General features: G+C 44.0%; 1 protein-coding gene across 3 annotated transcripts in view; it reads left to right on the forward strand.

Moving 5' to 3' along the window:
* Positions 1-21,349, forward strand: part of LOC120023910 (AT-rich interactive domain-containing protein 1B-like) — an 86,952-nt gene that overhangs the window by 16,098 nt on the left and 49,505 nt on the right. For 2 of the 3 annotated variants that reach the window (XM_038968011.1, XM_038968010.1), the window contains exon 4: positions 9,160-9,270. The exons of the other annotated variant lie outside the window; for it this stretch is intronic. In XM_038968011.1, the coding sequence (XP_038823939.1) occupies positions 9,160-9,270 (111 nt within the window). The remainder of the gene's footprint in view (positions 1-9,159; positions 9,271-21,349) is intronic. 3 annotated transcript variants of the gene reach the window in all.

Here is a 21,349-nt window from a genome sequence, read left to right on the forward strand (position 1 = left end):
GTTTCCATAGTTACACAATCTCTGTTAGAATTTAAATATGCAACAACTAGGATGGGTTGTTACTATGACTAGGATGGGCTGCTAATAGGACTAGGATTGTGCCTTTGGCTTCTGGACAACAAAAGAAAGTTGATATGAAACCAATAGAACAGGAGAGAAATGACATAGTGGTTAGGGCTGGGCGATACATTTTAATTAAATCGGATATATGTTTTTGCGCGCTATTCCAAATGCCTATATCGCAGAATCAAGTTTTTTGTTATTTCTATGAGCGTTTGTTCTCATGTTGTCTTTACGGTCTCGTTCACTCCTTCTGTGCTGGGCACCTTCCCATTTACACCAGAGATCTGTAATATAATAACGAGATGCTCATGTCTCTGCCCTAACAATGGGAGTTGTTGTCCCAAAGACGGGAAGGCAGGCTTCAAGCTTAAGTTAAAAATAAGCGCATAGAAAAGCACTGGGCTTATTTTGGACACATTTTGGCGAGAGTGTAAGCTCTCGCTTCGCCACTTTCTCCCCTCCCCCTACCACTCACAACAACAAAGATGAGAGATCACTTCTTCCTCTGACAAGCGGTTTCAAGACATTATTTTACTGTAATAGAGAAGTTAACCTTTCCAACCATACCCTGTTTCAACTCCTCAAATTTCCAGGAGAGCAGACACTACTAAAATGGATGTACCAATGAACATTCATTCTTGAAAATGCTCAGTTCATTGTGTGCGCATTATGGTACCACGTATTGCTAGCAGCATTTTAGTCAGATAAAGATTGTTGTACTAGCTGTTTAGTCTGTGTTTTTTAATTTTGCAATAAGCATACAACTTATCAAAGGAATCGGCAACTCATTCTGAGAAATATGTCAGGCCACTTGATTTCAACCTGTGAACAAAGTGGACAGGCTAGCATGCAGTTCAAACCGAGACGGACAGAAGGGTGTGTTCATAACAATTCAACTGTTTTGCCTTGTTAGCTGAATTCAGAGCTTAGATCCAAGATCCAAGTTGGCTAAACTTGAAATATAAATATTAGCTGGGTACTACTACGAACTAGGACGTGGGCGTGTGCTTGAGAGATTGAGACCAGTTTTCATTTTCTAGAATACCTGCTACATTATTAGTGAATGTGCATTATGCATGGTTCTGGTTACATTTGTAACAAAAAAGGGCATTTTTAAAGAGACAACTGAAAGCCTGATCAGTTATTATTGGCCCAAAAATTATTTTATGGTTGTGGAAGGCATATATTCAGCCTCTGTATAATTGCACAAACTCTGAATTCATTAAATTATTGCTGACTGTTTTAAATGCAGTGGATTTGACCTTTTAATTGTTCAACAGTGCTTATTTAGAGACAACATTAAAAAAAAAAAAATGGAGATGTGTATATATTTTGAATTGCTCACAAGTCCGAAAAAATGTAAATGTGCGTTTTAGGCCATATCGCTCAGCCCTAATAGTGGGAGTCCAATAGGGAAGTAAATGGAAATGGTCTGTCTATACAGAAAGAAATAGAGGAATCCAGGATAATTTAGCTTCTTGAGAAACAATTGCTGTGGATTGTTTCAAATTGCAAGCTCGTAGGCCTTATGCCTATTTGGAAAGCCCGCAGTTTGGGCAGCGCGCGTGGCAATAGGCCTAGCTGATTGAGTTGTGGCTGTCAGTAAAAAGCATCTAAAATATGTGTAGATAATGTGTCTTGAGAATAATAATTTAAAATGTTGAAGGGAGGGGTGTGGTAAAGATATAAGCGAGTCTCTCTCCAGAATTTCTAAGCTGTCTCTTGCCCACTCATTGTGTGAATTGTTTGCCATTTTTATTAATTCCTCATTACATATGTCATCAGTAGTAAATGTAATCCCCTTAGTTTGGATACATGAATTTATGTTAATGCATGTATTAATTAGTCAATTACAGTTCTCATTCTTGGAGTGGAAATGTTGTTTGCAGATTTCACAACCTGCTACACTTGTGAGAAAGTTTTGGTTAATTTCATAACCATTTATGAGATTAACAAAAAACTGTCATTGTCTTTTGTTTGGAGTGCTCCATGTGAGCAATGAGCACTTATCTGTTTTTTTTGTCCTGAAAATATTGAGGGAGCGCCTGAGAATGCATAGCAGTACCTGGCCTGCTCTGCGGAAATGTAGGAAAGTGTGTTGATAATATATTAAAAGTATAGTTCCTCACAGTAAGCTATTTGAAAAATCTTGCCAACAATCTCCCCCTCGATAATCACCAATCCTCGGGGTGAAAGAGCAATGGAAGTTACAGGCCTACTGCTGCATTGGCTTTTAGGCTATGAGTTCCATGCGCTAATTTCTTTAGCTGCCAATGGATCATGGTGTATCAATGCATATGGCAGAGGCTGGTGATGTTGATTTGTAACTTTATCATTTTAAATCAGATTTTCTGATAAAAAAAATATATGTTCCACGAAAATGCACATACGAAAATCATAACTACGCTTTCCCAACTTGAAAGTCACGCGCTGCCTTTTAAAGTCTTAAAAAAAATAATTGCCTCCACGTTTCCATTAGAGGTCGGCCGATTATGATTTTTCAATGCCGATACCGATTATTGGAGGACCAAAAAAAGCCGATACCGATTACTCGGCCGATTTATTTTATTTTTATTATTATTATTATTTTTTGTGTGTGATTTTTTGTAATTTTTTCTATTTTTTAATAACTTTATTTTTAATAATGACAATTACAACAATACTGAATGAACACTTATTTTAACTTAATATAATACATAAATAAAATCAATTTAGCCTCAAATAAATAATGAAACATGTTCAATTTGGTTTAAATAATGCAAAAACAAAGTGTTGGAGAAGAAAGTAAAAGTGCAATATGTGCCATGTAAGAAAGCTAACGTTTAAGTTCCTTGCTCAGAACATGAGAACATATGAAAGCTGGTGGTTCCTTTTAACATGAGTCTTCAATATTCCCAGGTAAGAAGTTTTAGGTTGTAGTTATTATAGGAATTATAGGACTATTTCTCCCTATACCATTTCTATTTCATTAACCTTTGACTATTGGGTGTTCTTATAGGCACTTTAGTATTGCCAGTGTAACAGTATAGCTTCCATCCCTCTCCTCGCTCCTACCTGGGCTCGAACCAGGAACACAACGACAACAGCCACCCTCGAAGCAGCGTTACGCATGCAGAGCAAGGGGAATAACTACTCGAAGTCTCAGAGCGAGTGACGTTTGAAACACTATTAGCGCGCACCCCGCTAACTAGCTAGCCATTTCACATCGGTTACACCAGCCTAATCTCGGGAGTTGATAGGCTTGAAGCACAGCGAAGAGCTTCTGGCATAACACATGAAAGTGCTGTTTGAATGAATGCTTTCGAGCATGCTGCTGCCTACCACCGCTCAGTCAGACTGCTCTATCAAATCATAGACTTAGTTATAACATAATAACACACAGAAATACGAGCCTTAGGTCATTAATATGGTCGAATCCGGAAACTATCATTTCGAAAACAAGACGTTTATTCTTTCAGTGAAATACGGAACCGTTACGTATTTTATCTAACGGATGGCATACATAAGTCTAAATATTCCTGTTACATTGCGCAATTCAATGTTATGTCATAATTACGTAAAATTCTGGCAAATTAGGCGGCCCAAACTGTTGCATATACCCTGACTCTGCGTGCAATGAACGCAAGAGAAGTGACACAATTTCACCTGGTTAATATTGCCTGCTAACCTGGATTTCTTTTAGCTAAATATGCAGGTTTAAGAGAAAGAAATATATACTTATGTGTATTGATTTTAAGAAAGGCATTGATGTTTATGGTTAAGTACACATTGGAGCAACGATACGCACCGCATCGGTTATATGCAACGCAGGACACGCTAGATAAACCAGTAATATCATCAACCATGTGTAGTTAACTAGTGATTATGATTGATTGTTTTTAATAAGATAAGTTTAATGCTAGCTAGCAACTTACCTTGGCTTCTACTGCATTCGCGTAACAGGCAGGCTCCTCGTGGAGTGCAATGTAATCAGGTGGTTAGAGCGTTGGACTAGTTAACTGTAAGGTTGCAAGATTGAATCCCCCGAGCTGACAAGGTAAAAATCTGTCGTTCTGCCCCTGAACGAGGCAGTTAACCCACCGTTCCTAGGCCGTAATTGAAAATAAGAATGTGTTCTTAACTGACTTGCCTAGTTAAATAAAGATTAAATAAAGGTGTAAAAATAAAAAATAAATAGCGATTTCCGATTTGTTATGAAAACTTGAAATCGTCCCTAATTAATCGGCCATTCCGATTAATCGGCCGACCTCTAGTTTCCATGGTGGGATTTTGTCTACAGGCTACTTTGAAGCAAGGTCAAACATGTCTCCATAATATAAAATAAAATATTCAGGTTTTAAACAATTTAATTTGTTTTCAAAATGCGCACTACCTCCAGCTCATATTGTAAAGTGGAGAGTTGAGAAATAAAAATGGTAGCTCTTTTTAATCGTGCACCAATACTGTTTTTAAACACTCGATTGCATTTAGAATTGTTGCGCAATGAATGGGCTTCTAAAAGCAGGTTTTACTCAAGCAGCAACCAGGTGAGGAGCTGCAGGAGAAATTGCGCTCAAAATAGGCTCTGTATGCTGTACGTGTGTGATAAATCAGATACATGATGACTAACAAGAATAAACACAGGCCAATTTAATTCCACTAAATTATGAAATTAACCTATAGACTGATAAGCATGATGGTCAAATGTATTTCCATCAATGAATAAAAAGCATTATTTTGCAAAGGGATTTCTTTTGTCTCGGTCATTTTTTGTTGTTGCCGGTAACAGTTTTATCAGCTTTTCATTATTATTTTGTCAGCCAAAAGCCATAAATTGCCAGTTAACGGAAACCCTGGATTACATACACAGTATGTCTCTATGCCTGGTAAGACTTTCAGGGCTCTACGATTGGCCTTTTTTTTTTTTTTACAAGGAGCACATGTGCGCCTAAGTTGAACACTTTAGGAGCACACAAGGACATTTTAGGAGCGTAATAAAAAATATATGCGGTAACTAGATGTTTTCTTTGTACTAATGGTGTAAGCATGACCGTCATGAATCTGCACTCGGTGTATTCTCCGTGGCACTCGGGTTGCGGTACAGTGAAGTCATCATTGCAACAATTATCGTCTGGGTGATTTGTTCTCTGGGCATACTGGTGCTCCTGAATAAATAAAGTCAGGACGCACAGCGGGTAAAATGGATGCACTGTGAAGAATTCCAAAATTAAAATCACTTGGCGCCGATTTGCTGGTGTTTTTACAGTCTTATGTCCCCCCCCGTCCCCCCCCCACACACACTATTCTTGGGCTCTGAAAGCTAACTAAAGTCCCCAGTGGGCCACCAGTTGGATTCCTAACATAGGGAATAGGGTGTCATTTGGAATGCATGACTGCAGTAGTCATTTGGAATGCATGACTGCAAGCTGCCGGGCTGACTGCAGCCCGGCAGCTTGGCTGTCATGACTGGTCTCAGTGAAGAACGATCTCCTGAAGGGAGCAGCCAGGGTCCAAGCCCTCCTCTGCATTTTACTGACACTATGAATGCAGCTCTCGGCTTAGATTGGAGGTCACGTTACGCTTGGCAGGAAGGATGATTTTGGCCTTAAAATCGGCTTTAAAGTAAAGAGTAGCTTTTCTCTCTCCGGCTCCGTTTGACTGGATAAAGGCCTGTAGTTAACAAGAAGAGATGTGAACCCGGTCAGGCAGCCCTACCACTCTCATAGTCTGCGTCTCTATGGTAACAGCACACCCTTGCATATCCCTGCAAATTGATGAGTGTTTTCTTCTGAAATGATTCACTAGAATTCATTGGTGATTAAGTGTCAGCGCCTATAAAAAAAATATATATATTGAGTCTGCTAGAGCTATTTACTGGGGGTATGTGAAATGACTAGCACTGAGACACGGGTTAGATGCAAATCTCTTTTAATAAGGAATGCAACTTTTTGAGGACACAACAATCATGATACGTGAAATAGACGTGATTACATAATGAACCGGTTGCTTGAATACCACGGGCGTATTCTTGAGCACCCAGCGGACTGTTGCTTTGGGGAATAATAAAATGTACATTTTAACACGTAGCTGTGCTATTGCTGATACAGTCTAATGTATTTCCCGTTGACCTCCATCACATAGAGCCTGTCAGAGCTGATATGTTGCAACTCAAATGGCTCCCTATTCCCGACAGAGTGCACTACTTTTGACTAGAGCCCTATGTCCCATGATCAAAAGTAGTGCACTATATAGGGAATCGGGTGCCATTTGGGATTCACACATATTCTGTGATGCTTTGTTGCCACTGGATGATTTGTTTAATTCCCTTACATCACGCATCCCTCGCCATACCTCAAACTAATCCCCTTACATCACGCATCCCTCGCCATACCTCAAACAAATTCCCTTACATCACGCATCCCTCGCCATACCTCAAACTAATTCCCTTACATCACGCAACCCTCGCCATACCTCAAACAAATCCCCTTACATCACGCAACCCTCGCCATACCTCAAACTAATTCCCTTACATCACGCAACCCTCGCCATACCTCAAACTAATTCCCTCTGAACATATTTCATTACTGTGTAGCCAAGCATTTCACAAGCAAAGGAAGTCTTTAATGTGTAAGCTATTTGTAATATCGCTGTTTGTCAGCCTGCCTGGCTGAGAGCTTGTACTACACTGTGTGAATATCCTTAATGATCTGGAAGAGTTATTGAAGAATGGAAAAACAGACCCGCTGAATTTCATGAGAAATGTTTTATTATTTTGGATTTTGTTCAATAACGCATGCAAACCCCAACTCCAATGTATCATCTGTCATATGATGCATCAGCAGATGAAACCCGTCTTCATCCCAATGTATGCTCAACTCAAGTAGACACATCTGTTCCTTGGTGGGGGTGGAGTTGGCCTCTTGCTGGCTGCATACCTTCACTATGATTAGTTTCCTGTGCGTGGCCCTCACACACACACACACACACACACACACAGAGTACATGCCCCACTCCTCTCCTCTGGCCCTCCCTGCCTGTTGAGGGAAGTGGTCTTTATTGTGCCAGAGCAGCTGTTCCATACGACTGGCGTGTGAGCAAGTACGACAGAGCACTGATGGCATCCTCGGAGTGTAAACATTGGCCTGTGTGACCTGGCCGTGACCCAGCTATCACTGCACTACACTTGCGTAAACCTGGCCAGCCCTGCTCAGTCTGTAAATATCTCACCAGGCTAACGGCTTAATGGGACTAGTCTGTGTTTTTCTCATTGCCTCATTTCAAACAGACTGATTCTCAGTGATCTGACTGGCCTCCTCCTGAGTATTTGCTTACCTCAGGAAATGGTAGGCTCTCGTTTTGAGGAAATCCTACAAAATAAATGAACCACAGAAGATTTAATGTCCGCTGAGTCACTGGGCTGCAGGCCAGTTTATACTAATCTGTATGATTTATTTTATTTAACCTTTATTTAACTAGGCAAGTCAGTTAAGAACAAATTCTTATTCACAATGACAGACTGACTACCAAAAGGCCTCCTGCGGGGCTGGTGTTCAAAATAAAAAATATAGGACAAAACACACATTACGACAAGAGAACACTACATAAAGAGAGACCTAAGACAACAACATAGCAAGGCAGCAACACATGACAACACAGCATGGTAGCAACACATATTGACAACATGGTAGCAGCACCAAACATGGTACAAACATTATTGGGCACAAAGGTCAAGGTAGAGACAACAATACAGCAGCCACAACTGTCAGTAAGAGAGACCGTGATTGAGTCTTTGAATGAAAAGATAGAGATAAAACTGTCCAGTTTGAGTGTTTGTTGCAGCTCGTTCCAGTCGCTAGCTGCAGCGAACTGAAAAGAGGAGCGACCCAGGGATGTGTGTGCTTTGGGGAGCTTTAACAGAATGTGACTGGCAGAATGGGTGTTGTATGTGGAGGATGAGGGCTGCAGTAGATATCTCAGATAGGGGGGAGTGAGGCCTAAGAGGGTTTTATAAATAAGCATCAACCAGTGGGTCTTGCGACGGGTATACGGCGATGACCAGTTTACAGAGGAGTATAGAGTGCAGTGACGTGTCCTATAAGGAGCATTGGTGGTAAATCTGATGGTCGAATGGTAAAGAACATCTAGCCGCTCGAGAGCACCCTTACCTGCCGATCTATAAATGACATCTCTGTAATCTAGCATGGGTAGGATGTTCATCTGAATCAGGGTTAGTTTGGCAGCTGGGGAGAAAGAGGTGCGATTATGATGGAGGAAACCAAGTCTAGATTTAACTTTAGCCTGCAGTTTTGATATGTGCTGAGAGAAGGACAGTGTACCGTAAACAAAACGGTACAAACCCTCCATTCTCCACTCCATGTTTGAGCTCTTCGGATTAAAGGCAGTTGTTTCTTGGCAGAGCCTCCAGTACTTAACATTTTACTCCAGTATTTGCCAGTTTAACACAGTATCATGTTATTTGTGGGGTTAAAGTCAGTGTTTGTCCTTAGACATGCCCAGACCCAGTTACAGGCTAGGGGATAGTGTTACCACCACTCTCTGCCTGTTCTTTGAGTGGTGTGTGTGTGTTTACTAACTTAGATGGAGAAGCACCACATAGGCCTTCATGGGGGGGGGGGGGGGGGGGGGGGGGGGGGCATTTTAAATGTCAGCAGAAATGGATTAGTAAATTTCTGTTTCACTTCTCCTTCACCCTGCATCTCTCTCGCTCACTCTCTCCTGTCCTCTCTCGCTCACTCTCACTCTCTCCTGGCCCCCCTCTCTCTCTCGCTCTCACTCTCTCCTGGCCCCCCTCTCTCGCTCTCTCTCTCCTGGCCCCCCTCTCTCTCTCGTCTCTCTCTCTCTCTCTCTCTCTCTCCTGGCCCCCCTCTCTCGCTCTCTCTCTCTCTCTCTCTCTCCTGGCCCCCCTCTCTCTCTCTCTCTCGCGCTCTCTCCTGTCCCCCCTCTCTCGCGCTCTCTCCTGTCCCCCCTCTCTCACGCTCTCTTCTGTCCCCCCTCTCTCACGCTCTCTCCTGTCCCCCCTCTCTCGCTCGCTCTCTCTCTCCGGTCCCCCCTCTCTCGCTCTGTGTGTGTGTGTTCTGTCCTTCTCTGTCTGTATAGGAGGTGTCACAGGAGGGCTATGTCAATAGGGGCCAATCTGCTATGACCCCTGGGAAGCCCAACCATGAGGAGATGGGCCTCAGCCAGCAGGACAGACCCTCCAGTCTACCTGTAAGTCCACTTCACAGTTTCTGAAAAACACCAGCAAACACTGCACCACAAAATGTGCTGTAAGGCTACTTCACAGCCACTGGAAACGCATACTGAACAGCCCTCGACATGCACGACAAAATGTACTGAGGGAACTGCAACACACACACATCCAGGGTTTTAGTTTACTTAATTGACTGCCTTCAATTTGAATTGAGCTCAACCCTGAGGGTGGCACTGTGTCAGCCTACACAATGAAATATTTATTGCAGGGCAGGAGCCATGTCCTTAACACTTGTCAGGGCTAACATTACCTTTTGGGTCCTTGCCACTGCTTTATTATTATTCTTTTTTTTATTTTTAAATTTGACCTTTATTTAACTAGGCAAGTCAGTTAAGAACAAATTCTTATTTTCAATGACGGCCTAGGAACAGTGGGTTAACTGCCTTGTTCAGGGGCAGAACGACAGATTTGTACCTTGTCAGCTCGGGGATTCGATCTTGCAACCTTTCGGCTACTAGTCCAATGCTCTAACCACTAGGCTACGCTGGGACCACAGTGGGACTCAGACCCAGCACCATATTACCTGTAAAGTGCACTACTTTTGAAGGTTCCATCTGGTCAGAAGTAGTGCACTATGGAATATATGGTGCCATTTTGGGAGTCAGATCTTAACTATACTTCCCTTCAGACGACACCAAGGGATTGGTTTTCCAGACACAGGTTAAGCGTAGTCCTGCACTATGTAGGGTGCCATTAGGGACTTGTCTGTAGTCGCTCTGGGCCAGTCTCCCACTAACACTGAGGGCTGGTTCTCTCTAGTCGCTCTGGGCCAGTCTCCCACTAACACTGAGGGCTGGTTCTCTCTAGTCGCTCTGGGTCAGTCTCCCACTAACACTGAGGGCTGGTTCTCTCTAGTCGCTCTGGGCCAGTCTCCCACTAACACTGAGGGCTGGTTCTCTCTAGTCGCTCTGGGCCAGTCTCCCACTAACACTGAGGGTTGGTTCTCTCTAATCGCTCTGGGCCAGTCTCCCACTAACACTGAGGGCTGGTTCTCTCTAGTCGCTCTGGGTCAGTCTCCCACTAACACTGAGGGCTGGTTCTCTCTAGTCGCTCTGGGCCAGTCTCCCACTAACACTGAGGGCTGGTTCTCTCTAGTCGCCCTGGGTCAGTCTCCCACTAACACTGAGGGCTGGTTCTCTCTAGTCGCTCCGGGCCAGTCTCCCACTAACACTGAGGGCTGGTTCTCCATGGCTGTTGAGCTGACTTTGCCCACACAAACCTTATTTAGGCTACTGTCTTATTGAGGTTTGGAGAGAGCGAGGGTGCTGAAGGGCTCTCTTCAACCTTACTCCTCCTCTTTCCCTGCTGCAGTCTCCGCTGTTCTGCCGTGTCTAAGTGCTCAACTGAGTCAGTCAGGGTGGGCCCACAGCTCTCTGAGCCAGTTGGAGCTCTTCCTCGTTGCTCCCATGCACTTATTTTTCCTTCTGTTTGACTGACCATTTCATAGTTACTGATACAGCGTTGTTTTGGCTGCACAGGCAACGGATGTGGACATGGCTGTGTTTCGGTGGTTCTCTTGCATCACTAAGCATGGCTAGAATAGATTTTCCCTCCCTTTCCCCTCTCATGCTCCTGAGAGGGAGAAATCATTATGGAAGTCGACTTAAGAGTAATTGCCGGATATTATTTAGGCCAAGCGTGGCAGCCGAGATGTACGCACAGAATTTCAATGCTGGATTCGATTTCAAAGGGTAATTTGGATTGATTAGAGTGTGGAATCCTGTTTTGGTCTGGTGATTCTCTGGGGCAACATTCAGGCAGGGTTTAAAGATGCCATTGTTCCATGTGCTATAGATAGACAGCATGGGATTCAATCTGTGAGGATGGCATATTGCCAGCCAGCTGTTTAAAGATAATCAGTTAATTATGCATTTGCCTCACATTGGAGTACTCTCTTGTCCCTGGTGATGGTGTAAGTCATGCACTCTGTGCCTGATAAACCTGCGTGCGTGCGTGCGTGCGTGCGTGTGTGTGTGGAAAGCTAGTGGGTTAGTTGTTGACTTGTAGACATGCTGTGTGGTCTGCAGCTTTGGAAGGACTTATGTCATGTAGGGTGTGCAGGCAGAGACTCCTTCTATTTACAGTGTAAGTCACTCACTGTGGCATCAGGAAACAATGGCATAGAGGACCCCGCAAAGGAATGTAATATTTTTTTTAGTGATGCACCGATATGACATTTTTGGCCGATATCTAATATTTTCCTTGCCAAAAAACCCCTGATACCGATATTTAACATTTTAGCGGCCTTTTTAAGCGTTCTAGTACAGTTAAATAGTTAAAACACACACTGCATCTCAGTGCAAGAGGTGTCACTACAGTCCCTGGTTCGAATCCAGGCTGTATCACTTCCAGCCGTGATTGGGAGTCCCATAGGGCGGCACACAATTGGTCCAGCGTCGTCCGGGTTTGGCCGGGGAAGGCCGTCATTGTAAATAAGAATTTGTTCTTAACAGTCTTGCCTAGTTAAATACACACACCACACTGACCAAAAGGTTATTTTGTTGGCATTTACGTATGTCCCCATTACCAGTAAAACATCATCAAAACCTATTTCTTTCACTTACTTGCTGTGCTGTTTCGTTGTTCATTTGTTCAGTCGTTTCATTCTCAACCAGGATTTCATCATACATGTCAAGCAGTGAAGTTTCAGCTCTGTCTGTCCGTAGCCTCTCTTCCTCTGTGCACACTGTCAATGTGTCCGTTTCCATCTTGTCCAGCTGTGTATGTAACGTTTCACGTAAACCCTGTTTCTTGTCTGCATCGAAGTAGCAGTCCTTGTACATAGCATCGAGCATGGTGGTGACACAGTAGAGAATGCCGCCCAATCGCTTGTTCACAGCCTGTGTGGGCAGTTTTGTTGCCGGGGCAAACTGTTGTCAAGGGCAACTGTTTCATTCGCCAATGTGGGCCAGTAAAAACATCCACCTCATCGGGAAAAGGGCCAACGTTGCATACTAGCTGCTAGCTGACTGGTTAGCTTAGCATTGGCGAAGTCAGAATGGGCATGTGCACTCCACTGTCATGTGACTGAATCGGTGGCGTTAGAATTAGGAATTAGAATACAAATAAATACTACACTGAACAAAAATATAAACTTAATATAAATGTAAAGTGTTTGTCCCATGTTTCATGAGCTGAAATGTTCCATGCGCACATAAAGCGCATCTCAAATTTTGTGCACATTTGTTTACATCCCTGTCAGTTTTGTTGAGCAGGCGTTTCAATGCCATGACAGAGGGTATCACATTTGCTGCAGGTGTAGTTGAGCTTATTTCTCGAGTCAGTTGCTCGAATGGAGCTAGCTAGTGTGTTCATGTTTCAAGCATGTTCTCAAATCCCATTGAAATATGACAACCTGCACATTCATGAGCATGAAATACGACTTTCCTCAGTATGAAATCCTCGACGACCCACTGTGCTGTTAGACTCCGCATGCTCATGGGGCTGATATCGCTGGTCCAAATGTCAGTCGTGAAGCTAATAGCAGTGACGTAATTACTGTGTAACTCCATTAGGACAACATCTGAAAAATAGTACAAAAAAAAAAAGGTGTGCCCGGTGCTCGACCAGTCGCCAAAAGCCAACATCACCCACGACAGAGAATGGTTGATTGTCATGGGCAATGAATTCCATTATCTTGGCTTTAATGGATTTCACCTTTGAGTTGTCCCGCTGAAATGTTCTTACTCTTTCAAATGACTGTTTGACTTGTTGACTGCTTGATCCACACAGCAGACATTGTGGGCTAGGTTAGGAATGCTGTGTTGCGCGTGTAGCGCAACATTTACGTGGCGTCATTACGTCATGTACCTCCATTATATACAAAGATGTTCTCATCTATCTGTGTTATATAGGTATGCACGTCAGCTTTGACTTCGGTTTTGCACATCGCCGTTAAACTAGACATCGGGCCGATAGTGATGTTGGCATTTTTAGCTAATATCGACCGATTCTGATATGTTCACTGATATCGTGCATCACAATTATTTATTTTTGGTTCACAGTTGCTTGCGTGGTCACAGGTAGTATTACGGTAATATTCCACAGGGAACTTTCTAACCCTGTCCACACCTTCATATTTGTCTTTCAGGTAATTGTGTTGAAACGTCTGTGTAGACCAGACCAGCATGCTGGTGAAGAGTGGCCCTGAAAAGAGTGAATAGGTACTATACTTCCAATGCTACCGCCGAGTCCTCTCATTGGGCCGAGTCCTAATCAGATATAGCAGTCATCCCACCCTCAGGGTATGTAATGTCTATAAGTGTAGTGTGGTTCACCCTCGCCACCCTCCCTTCTGCCGCTCTCCCCCTCTGCCGCTGGTGTTGCCATGGCAACGGGGCTGAGGAAACAGCCTCCTCAGAAATATGCATATTCTAGCAACTGATTATGTACTAATCACATTCTACTAATGGAACATATTCTTGTCATCCACCCACAGATTCACTTATTTAGATTTGAGTATTGTGTCAATTGAGCCCGAATGTGGTGCGTCATGTAGACAGAGGCCAGTGTATTTTAGCAATACATTTTTATTTTCACCACATTCTAGTTTTCTTACTGCTATTATTAAGATTTTGTGTCAATATTCCCAGTGGAAGTCTGATTGGGTGCTTCTGCTGTTTTGGACACGATGGAACATGATTGGTATTAGAGTTCAGTCAGTTTTTTGTTTTCAAGTGTCACACATTTTAATTGAATTCCTGTGAAATGTGACATGATATTTAACTCTCTCGGGAACCGACATTTCATCTTTGTTTTCTTTTCAAGCCGTAATCAAATCCGCTTCGTCTTTCCCCGGCGCCATTGTAAACAGGCCAAGCTGGACGCTCAATCAGGATCCAGGAGGGAGGCAGCGAGGCTTTGATCAGTGCCCGTAAATCTTTTTGAAGGAGTACATCCCCCCCATTTGAGACGCAGACTGCCTCACCCCGGAGACATGGCTTCCCTTAAAACGGTGTTAATGCCCCCCCAAAAAATGGATTTCCGTAAATATATGATAAAAGATAACTTGAGTGTGGTTGCTTCAAAGCTCAGGGTGGTTGGAAAAATGGTTTTGTGGTGTTTACTCAATTCTGCCTAAGCTACACCTTACAAATATTTCCCGAACAATTATTTTCCATACATCGCAAAGCAATTGTGTGAACATCAACATTGTTGGTATGTATGCCCATTGCCCGGAGTGGAGTCAGGGGACTGTTTGGTGCGCTCCTCCGTAGTTAAACTACATGGTATCTTACAACCATCCAGGCCTTTCTGTAGCTGGGCGCTGTATCAGAGATGGCCTGTGGCAAATACCACACTATTCAAATCTCATGTTATTTGTCACGTGCCGAATACAACAGGTGTAGACCTTACAGTGAAATGCTTACTTACAAGCCCTTAACCAACAATGCAGTTAAAAAAAAAAAAAAACTGTTAAAGTATTAACTAAAAAAATGCATCACATCATAACAATATGGGCCTGGTCAAAAGTAGTGTACTACATGGGGAATAGGGTTCCATTGGAGGCCTAAATCTGAGATGGTGAGCACTACGCCCCACTGCAGATCCTCCACACTCCTCCAAAGACTGAGTAGTCTCCTGACACACACAGCCTTCCGCTATTCCATTTAGGACAGCTGAAGGGCTTTTGTTGAATGTTGTTGCAGGTGGCAGGCAGCTCTCTATAAGCTGGGAGGTTTGCTTTCTTGCATTTTGCGGCAGAAAGCCCAGATTTGCATTGTAATCTTGTCTTGATGCCTGTGTTATTAGAACAGCTCCTACGCAGTGATGCTCTGGGCTTTTTCGCACGCACACACACACACACACACACACACACACACACACACACACACACACACACACACACGCTTTCAGACCCCACCATGTGATTGGCACCAAGCAGGAGCGCTGGACCACTGCCAGGCCTCGTGTGTGTTTGTCATAGTAGTGTGAGTTTTTCCAGTATGACCCTGAGATTGCTTCACAGCCCCAGAATGTTTTTCTACGTCTAAATGCGCTCTTATTTTTTTATTTTATTTAACTAGTCAGTTAAGAACAAATTCTTATTTACAATGACGGCCTAGGAACAGTGGGTTAACTGCCTTGTTCAGGGGCAGAACGACAGATTTTTACCCTGTCAGCACAGGGATTCAATCTTGCAACCTTGCGGTTACTAGTCCAACGCTCTAACCACTAGGCTACCTGCCGCCCACGTGTCTTGCATGTGATGACAGGCAGGCCATGAAGCATTTCCAATCAGAAATGGAGCTAGAACTATTGGTTGAGGTGCTCACCTAACAAGAGAATTCAGTGTCAATGACCATGATGGAATAGATATGCCATAATACCCCAGACCTTTTTGGATATATAGTAGATTGGCGCCAACAGAGCTGTATAGTGGATCTAGCCCATAAGCTGAGTTATGACCGGTAATATAAGGTTGATTTATGACGTGATGTAAGTGTCACATGTGTGAGCGGCTATTTAATACCGGTATAAAATATGTATAAATCTGAAACACTGACCATTAAATGGAACACATTTATAGGCAGAGAATGCGTGTAATTTTGGCTAGATGGTCGTGTCTGTATGGCTGCTTTACACATGGCTGCTTTAGTGATAAACTAGTGAAATTCTGTGAAACCAATAACAACCTGGCTTTTGTTTCAAGAAAAATTCCTAGTCTGCCACAAAACTCATGATGAATCATTATGGTTCATTGATTCACCAGTGGTGTTTAGTATAAACCAATGGTGGAAGAAATGTGTGGAAACGGCTACTGGCTCTATGGGAAAAGGCTGAGAGGCTAGATAGATCTTAGTAAATTGCTCCTCTCTTTGCGTCCCAAATGTCACCATATTCCCTATAAAGTGCACTACTTTTGACCAGAGCCTTATGGGGTAGTGCACTAAATAGAGATTAGGGTACCATTTGGGAGGCATACTCTGTTTCTCTGTTTTATAGACCTGAAGGCAAGCAGCAGAAGCCACAAATCCCAGGGTGTCTGCAGCTCCTTTAAAGTTTTAGTCTTAAATACATTTATCTGATTTAAAGGTCTTAAGTCTTAAAATGTTTTAAATTCAGTTTTCAAAGGACTTAAAAAATGTTAGAGATGACTACAGTGTTTCCGTTATATTGTGCCGCTGCTAAATTGTTGCCACCATGGGAAAAAATGATTTTAGTTTTTTTAAACATCAGATAATACTAGAGGCGCACTTTCAAGATGTTAGAGATCATTCCAACCACGTGCCGGGGAGCGTTCCGACCACGTGCCGGGGAGCGTTCCGACCACGTGCCGGGGAGCGTTCCGACCACGTGCCGGGGAGCGTTCCGACCACGTGCCGGGGAGCGTTCGGACCACGTGCCGGGGAGCGTTCCGACCACGTGCCGGGGAGCGTTCCGACTACGTGGTTGGGGAGATCTCTGTGTACAGGGCGTGTGCCAGTGCAATTCGGGTCGTTGAGAGAGGAGAGTGCAAGGTAGTTTATACAACTTTCTAGATAACAAAACTAACTAGAGTTGGGACGATGAACTAAAAATGACCGACACTGTCATTGCCCTCCTCTTACCGGAACAAGAGGCTCATGTCAGTGATTAGACTACACAATGCTCCTACAGATTTTTAGGTTCTAAAACCATTATTTGGTCAACAGTAATGTGCATTAATCTGCTTCCTACAATTAAAGTTTAGAATGTTATTTTATTTGGATCCCCATTAGCCGACGCCAATGGCGACAGTTAGTCTTACTGGGGCCCGACTCAAAACGAAAATGTCCATTGCAGATAAGACTTAACAATTGACATACTGTCACACAGATTACATGTTCATGTTTTTAAATGTATCTGCCCTGTTTCTCTGCTGGCTCTCACTCCCTCCCCCTTTGTAGACGGTGTGAAGGGAGAGATGTATTCTGATAAGCACAAGCATACTGACAGACTGTTTTTAGAACAACTACTGTTGTTAAAAAGAGGAGTCTCAGCTTTGTGTATATAACCATTATTTCTCAATTGTCAATATAGAGGAAATGACACCACTTTTCAAATGAGCTATATCATTGAGATGACAGTGAATACAGTAAGTAGCCTAGTGGTTTGAGCGTTGGGCCAGTAACCGAAAGGTTACAGTAGTTGTTCTAAAAACAGTCTGTCAGTATGCTTGTGCTTATCAGAATACATCTCTCCCTTCACACCGTCTACAAAGGGGGAGGGAATCCCTGAGCTGACAAGGTAAAAATCTGACATTTTGCCCTGAACAAGGCAGTTAACCCACTGTTCCTAGGCCGTCATTGTAAATAAGAATTTGTTCTTAACTGACTTGTCTAGTTAAATTAAAAAATACAGGCCTACCAATGGCATGACTATGTAGCATCAGATAGTTGGCAATCTTCCCACTTCCTCAGGTGGTAAATTATGTTGCATAGCCTAGGCCAATGTGCACAAAAAACTTGCAGGCAAAATTAATCTCTAAAGAGCCAAACATATTTCTGGTTCCTATTTTGACATGTTGCACATCAAAATATCCATTATGCATTCCCTGTCTTACTTGGCTCTGGAAAAGGTCCGTCTAGAGCCCTCCCGCTTAGCTATCTTGTGAAGTACAGTTTTGCCATTTGATACCAGATTCACTGAATGAGGTAATTATTTCATTAGAACTGTTGGTTATAGGCTAATGTTCTAATGTTGGATTATAAACTGGGTGGTTCGAGCCCTGAATGCTGATTGGTTGACAGCCGTGGTATATCAGACCGTGTACCACGGGCATGACAAAACCATTTATTTTTACTGCTGTAATTATGTTGGTAACCAGTTTATAATAGCAGTAAGGCACCACGGGGGTTTGTGGTATAGGGCTGTATCCAAGCACTCCGCGTTGCGTCGTGCTTAAGAACAGTGTTTAGCCGTGGTATATTGGCCATAACCCCCCCCCCCCCCGTGCCTTATTGCATAAATAGAATACCTCCAGGAGAGTTACTGGGTGTGGAGACTTTAGTTCCATCCCTATTCTAACACACCAGACCTCAACAGGACCTTGTTAAAGGAAAGGTTCAGCCATTTTGAATGTTATATATTTTTTGTCCATCTCTGAGTGATGATCTATCAATTCCCGGGGTCATTTCATGTTTTCTATGTGTATCTGAGTTATTGGTGTTCAAGCAGGCAGAAATGCGTCCGGTATGACGTAGCACCGTGATAGTCTCTCACTACACTGGGAGTTAATAGGAATATGACTTTTAGATGGTGAAACCGTCGATCATATATGTCAGATTTCAATACTGCCGATGTCATCTTGGGAGGATGTCTTTTCTCGAATGAGCCATTGATCATATTTTAGCGATATTCCTACCTGGGGAAGTTGAATTGAACTGAGGGTCTAGCACATTTCTCCTGTTTGTCTGCCTCTTTAGTCCAGGGTGCGTTGCATGGTGCCGTTGCCAGAGATCTAGAAAGGAGATAGGAATCCAATGAATGAAGGAACGTATAACGCCCCACCCAGTAGACTGTTGACCAATCGCATTCACGGTTTCATGCTGCGTCACGCGCTTGCTAATCGTCACACAACCCCTTCTAAAAGTCAGTGTATATGTTGAGAAACGTGCCTATTTTCCTCAAGTACGTTATGCCACGATTCCAAAGCTATACGGTACTACAGATGGCAAGTTAATTATCCCACATCTTGGAAAAGATTTGTTATGTTGTACTTCTTGTTGATAAAATTTGTGCTAATGTTGGGTTTTGGGGCTAGCGCCCAATAGACTCCCATTCACCCCTTGAAGGAGAGTGCTCCTTGTCCGAGAATGTACCGGTGGCCCATTGAGACACCATGGGCAACGTTTCCCATCTCTTCAAAAGTATATCTGCCGTCGTGAATGTTAGACTCCACTTAAGCCCCGGTATCATATAAACACACGTAAAATATGAAAATATTTGTAGAATTGCAGTAAATGTGCTTTTTAAACTGCTCCACCAACCAGAGGGGTGTGAACGAGGGCTCGCAAAGTCTGGGTTTGTTACTACACTGATAATTGACAATATCTATCTGGATGTTTTCCCGCCTAGGAAATTGTGTGACCGGACCTTCTCAAATAGTACTTGCGTACCCCTGCTTTATGGGAAATAATGATTATTTCTCATCTACTGTATGAGAGGCATTCTGAATGATCTATTTTCTGTTTGCGTCCCAAATGGCCTCCTGTTCCCTAAATAGTACCTATGGGCCCTGGTCAAAAGTAGCTCACTATATAGGGAATATGGTGCCATTTAGGACGCACACGATATGAAACGATGTCTCCTCAGCTGGCCCAGAAAGAGGAACTCTACTGACCAGGCTGATTATGGAAGAGAACAGTACTGAGACTGGTGACGCACACAGCCCTCTAATCTCATCTACCCAGCATGAACTCTCTCTCTCTCTCACTCACATACACACACACACACTAGGTGTTTTTGTTGATGCATTGCTCTTTTACACCCCCGTATCCTCCATGTTTTCATCACTCCTACTGTAAACACTCTCAGCCTTGCCATTTGCGAACCCCATGCAGCTAGGATGCTGATCTTTCTCCAGATCATGTCAGCCCCGTTCATTTCTCCTGAATCACAAATGCCGTCCTGTAAACAAACAGCCAGTGTTCCTCTCTCCTCGGTCTCTTCACCGGCCATTTACACTGTACAAGTGGCAGTCGCCTAGCCACGCTAGCCCTTATATGGGTGCTAGCTAGGTAGTGCTGTGTATCAACAGCTATTGTCAGTCAATCCAGTAGGGGTTGGAAGCTATGGTGAGCTCTGATTGGTCACTTGTGTCGCGAGGATTTGAATAAAGATCAGCTTTCCAGAACTTAAGTCCCGCCCTGTTCAGCTCCCTGGCCAATGCTCGCGTCGCTCAACGGTCCCCCTACTCACTCTGCTTCTCTGGCTTTCCTTCCATTGAAAGGGAATGGCTTCCAACGTTTCACCGCACGGTGCCTCTTCCTGGTGTAAACCTGCGACGTCTCCTCCATTCACTTCTATAGCCCTGACCCCAGATCAGCGATGGCTGTGAATGAGCCCTTTATCACTGATGCTGCTCACAGCCATTCCAGTTCCATTGTAAAGCTGCTGAATTTGAGAAGCCGTGTGAGCCTGTCATAACGGTCCTGTATTCTCAGGCAGCCAGGTGAGCCTGTCATAACGGTCCTGTATTCTCAGGCAGCCAGGTGAGCCTGTCATAACGGTCCTGTATTCTCAGGCAGCCAGGTGAGCCTGTCATAACGGTCCTGTATTCTCAGGCAGCCAGGTGAGCCTGTCATAACGGTCCTGTATTCTCAGGCAGCCAGGTGAGCCTGTCATAACGGTCCTGTATTCTCAGGCAGCCAGGTGTTCCCTGTGGGGCCCAGACAGAATGGGCTCCTCTCGGCTTCTGCCTTCATCTCAAATGGCACCGTATTCCCTTTTATAGCGCTCTACATTTGACCAGGGTCCATACACTCTGGTCAGAAGTGGTGCACTATAAAGGGAATAGGGTGCCATTTTGGACGTGTGCTCTTTTTGACACGTGTCTGTTCAGCGGGGGAAATCTGCCAATTCTGTCTGAATACAAGGCATGTTAACCCCCCACTGTAGGTGATCTCTCAGTTGTTTGATCTGCCAAGAGGATGCTGTCAGAATGGATTGGCCTGCGAGACACACACACACACACACACACACACACACACACACACCACCATCCCACGGACAGACTGACAGGATGACATGCGCTCCACGGGACACGGGGCCCGGCTGAAGGAAGGGCCAATCACCCACAACGGGGATTACTGTCACCACAGTGTGTGTGCCTTTGTCTCAGCCTCTGTGCCTGCCTTTGTCTCAGCCTCTGTGCCTGCCTGTGTCTCAGCCTCTGTGCCTGCCTGTGTCTCAGCCTCTGTGCCTGCCTCTGTGTCTCTGCTTCTGTGCCTGCCTCTGTGTCTCAGCCTCTGTGCCTGCCTCTGTGTCTCAGCCTCTGTGCCTGCCTGTGTCTCAGCCTCTGTGCCTGCCTCTGTGTCTCAGCCTCTGTGCCTGCCTCTGTGTCTCAGCCTCTGT

Source organism: Salvelinus namaycush, chromosome 29 (assembly GCF_016432855.1).
Source record: "Salvelinus namaycush isolate Seneca chromosome 29, SaNama_1.0, whole genome shotgun sequence".
Taxonomy (NCBI): Eukaryota; Metazoa; Chordata; class Actinopteri; order Salmoniformes; family Salmonidae; genus Salvelinus; species Salvelinus namaycush.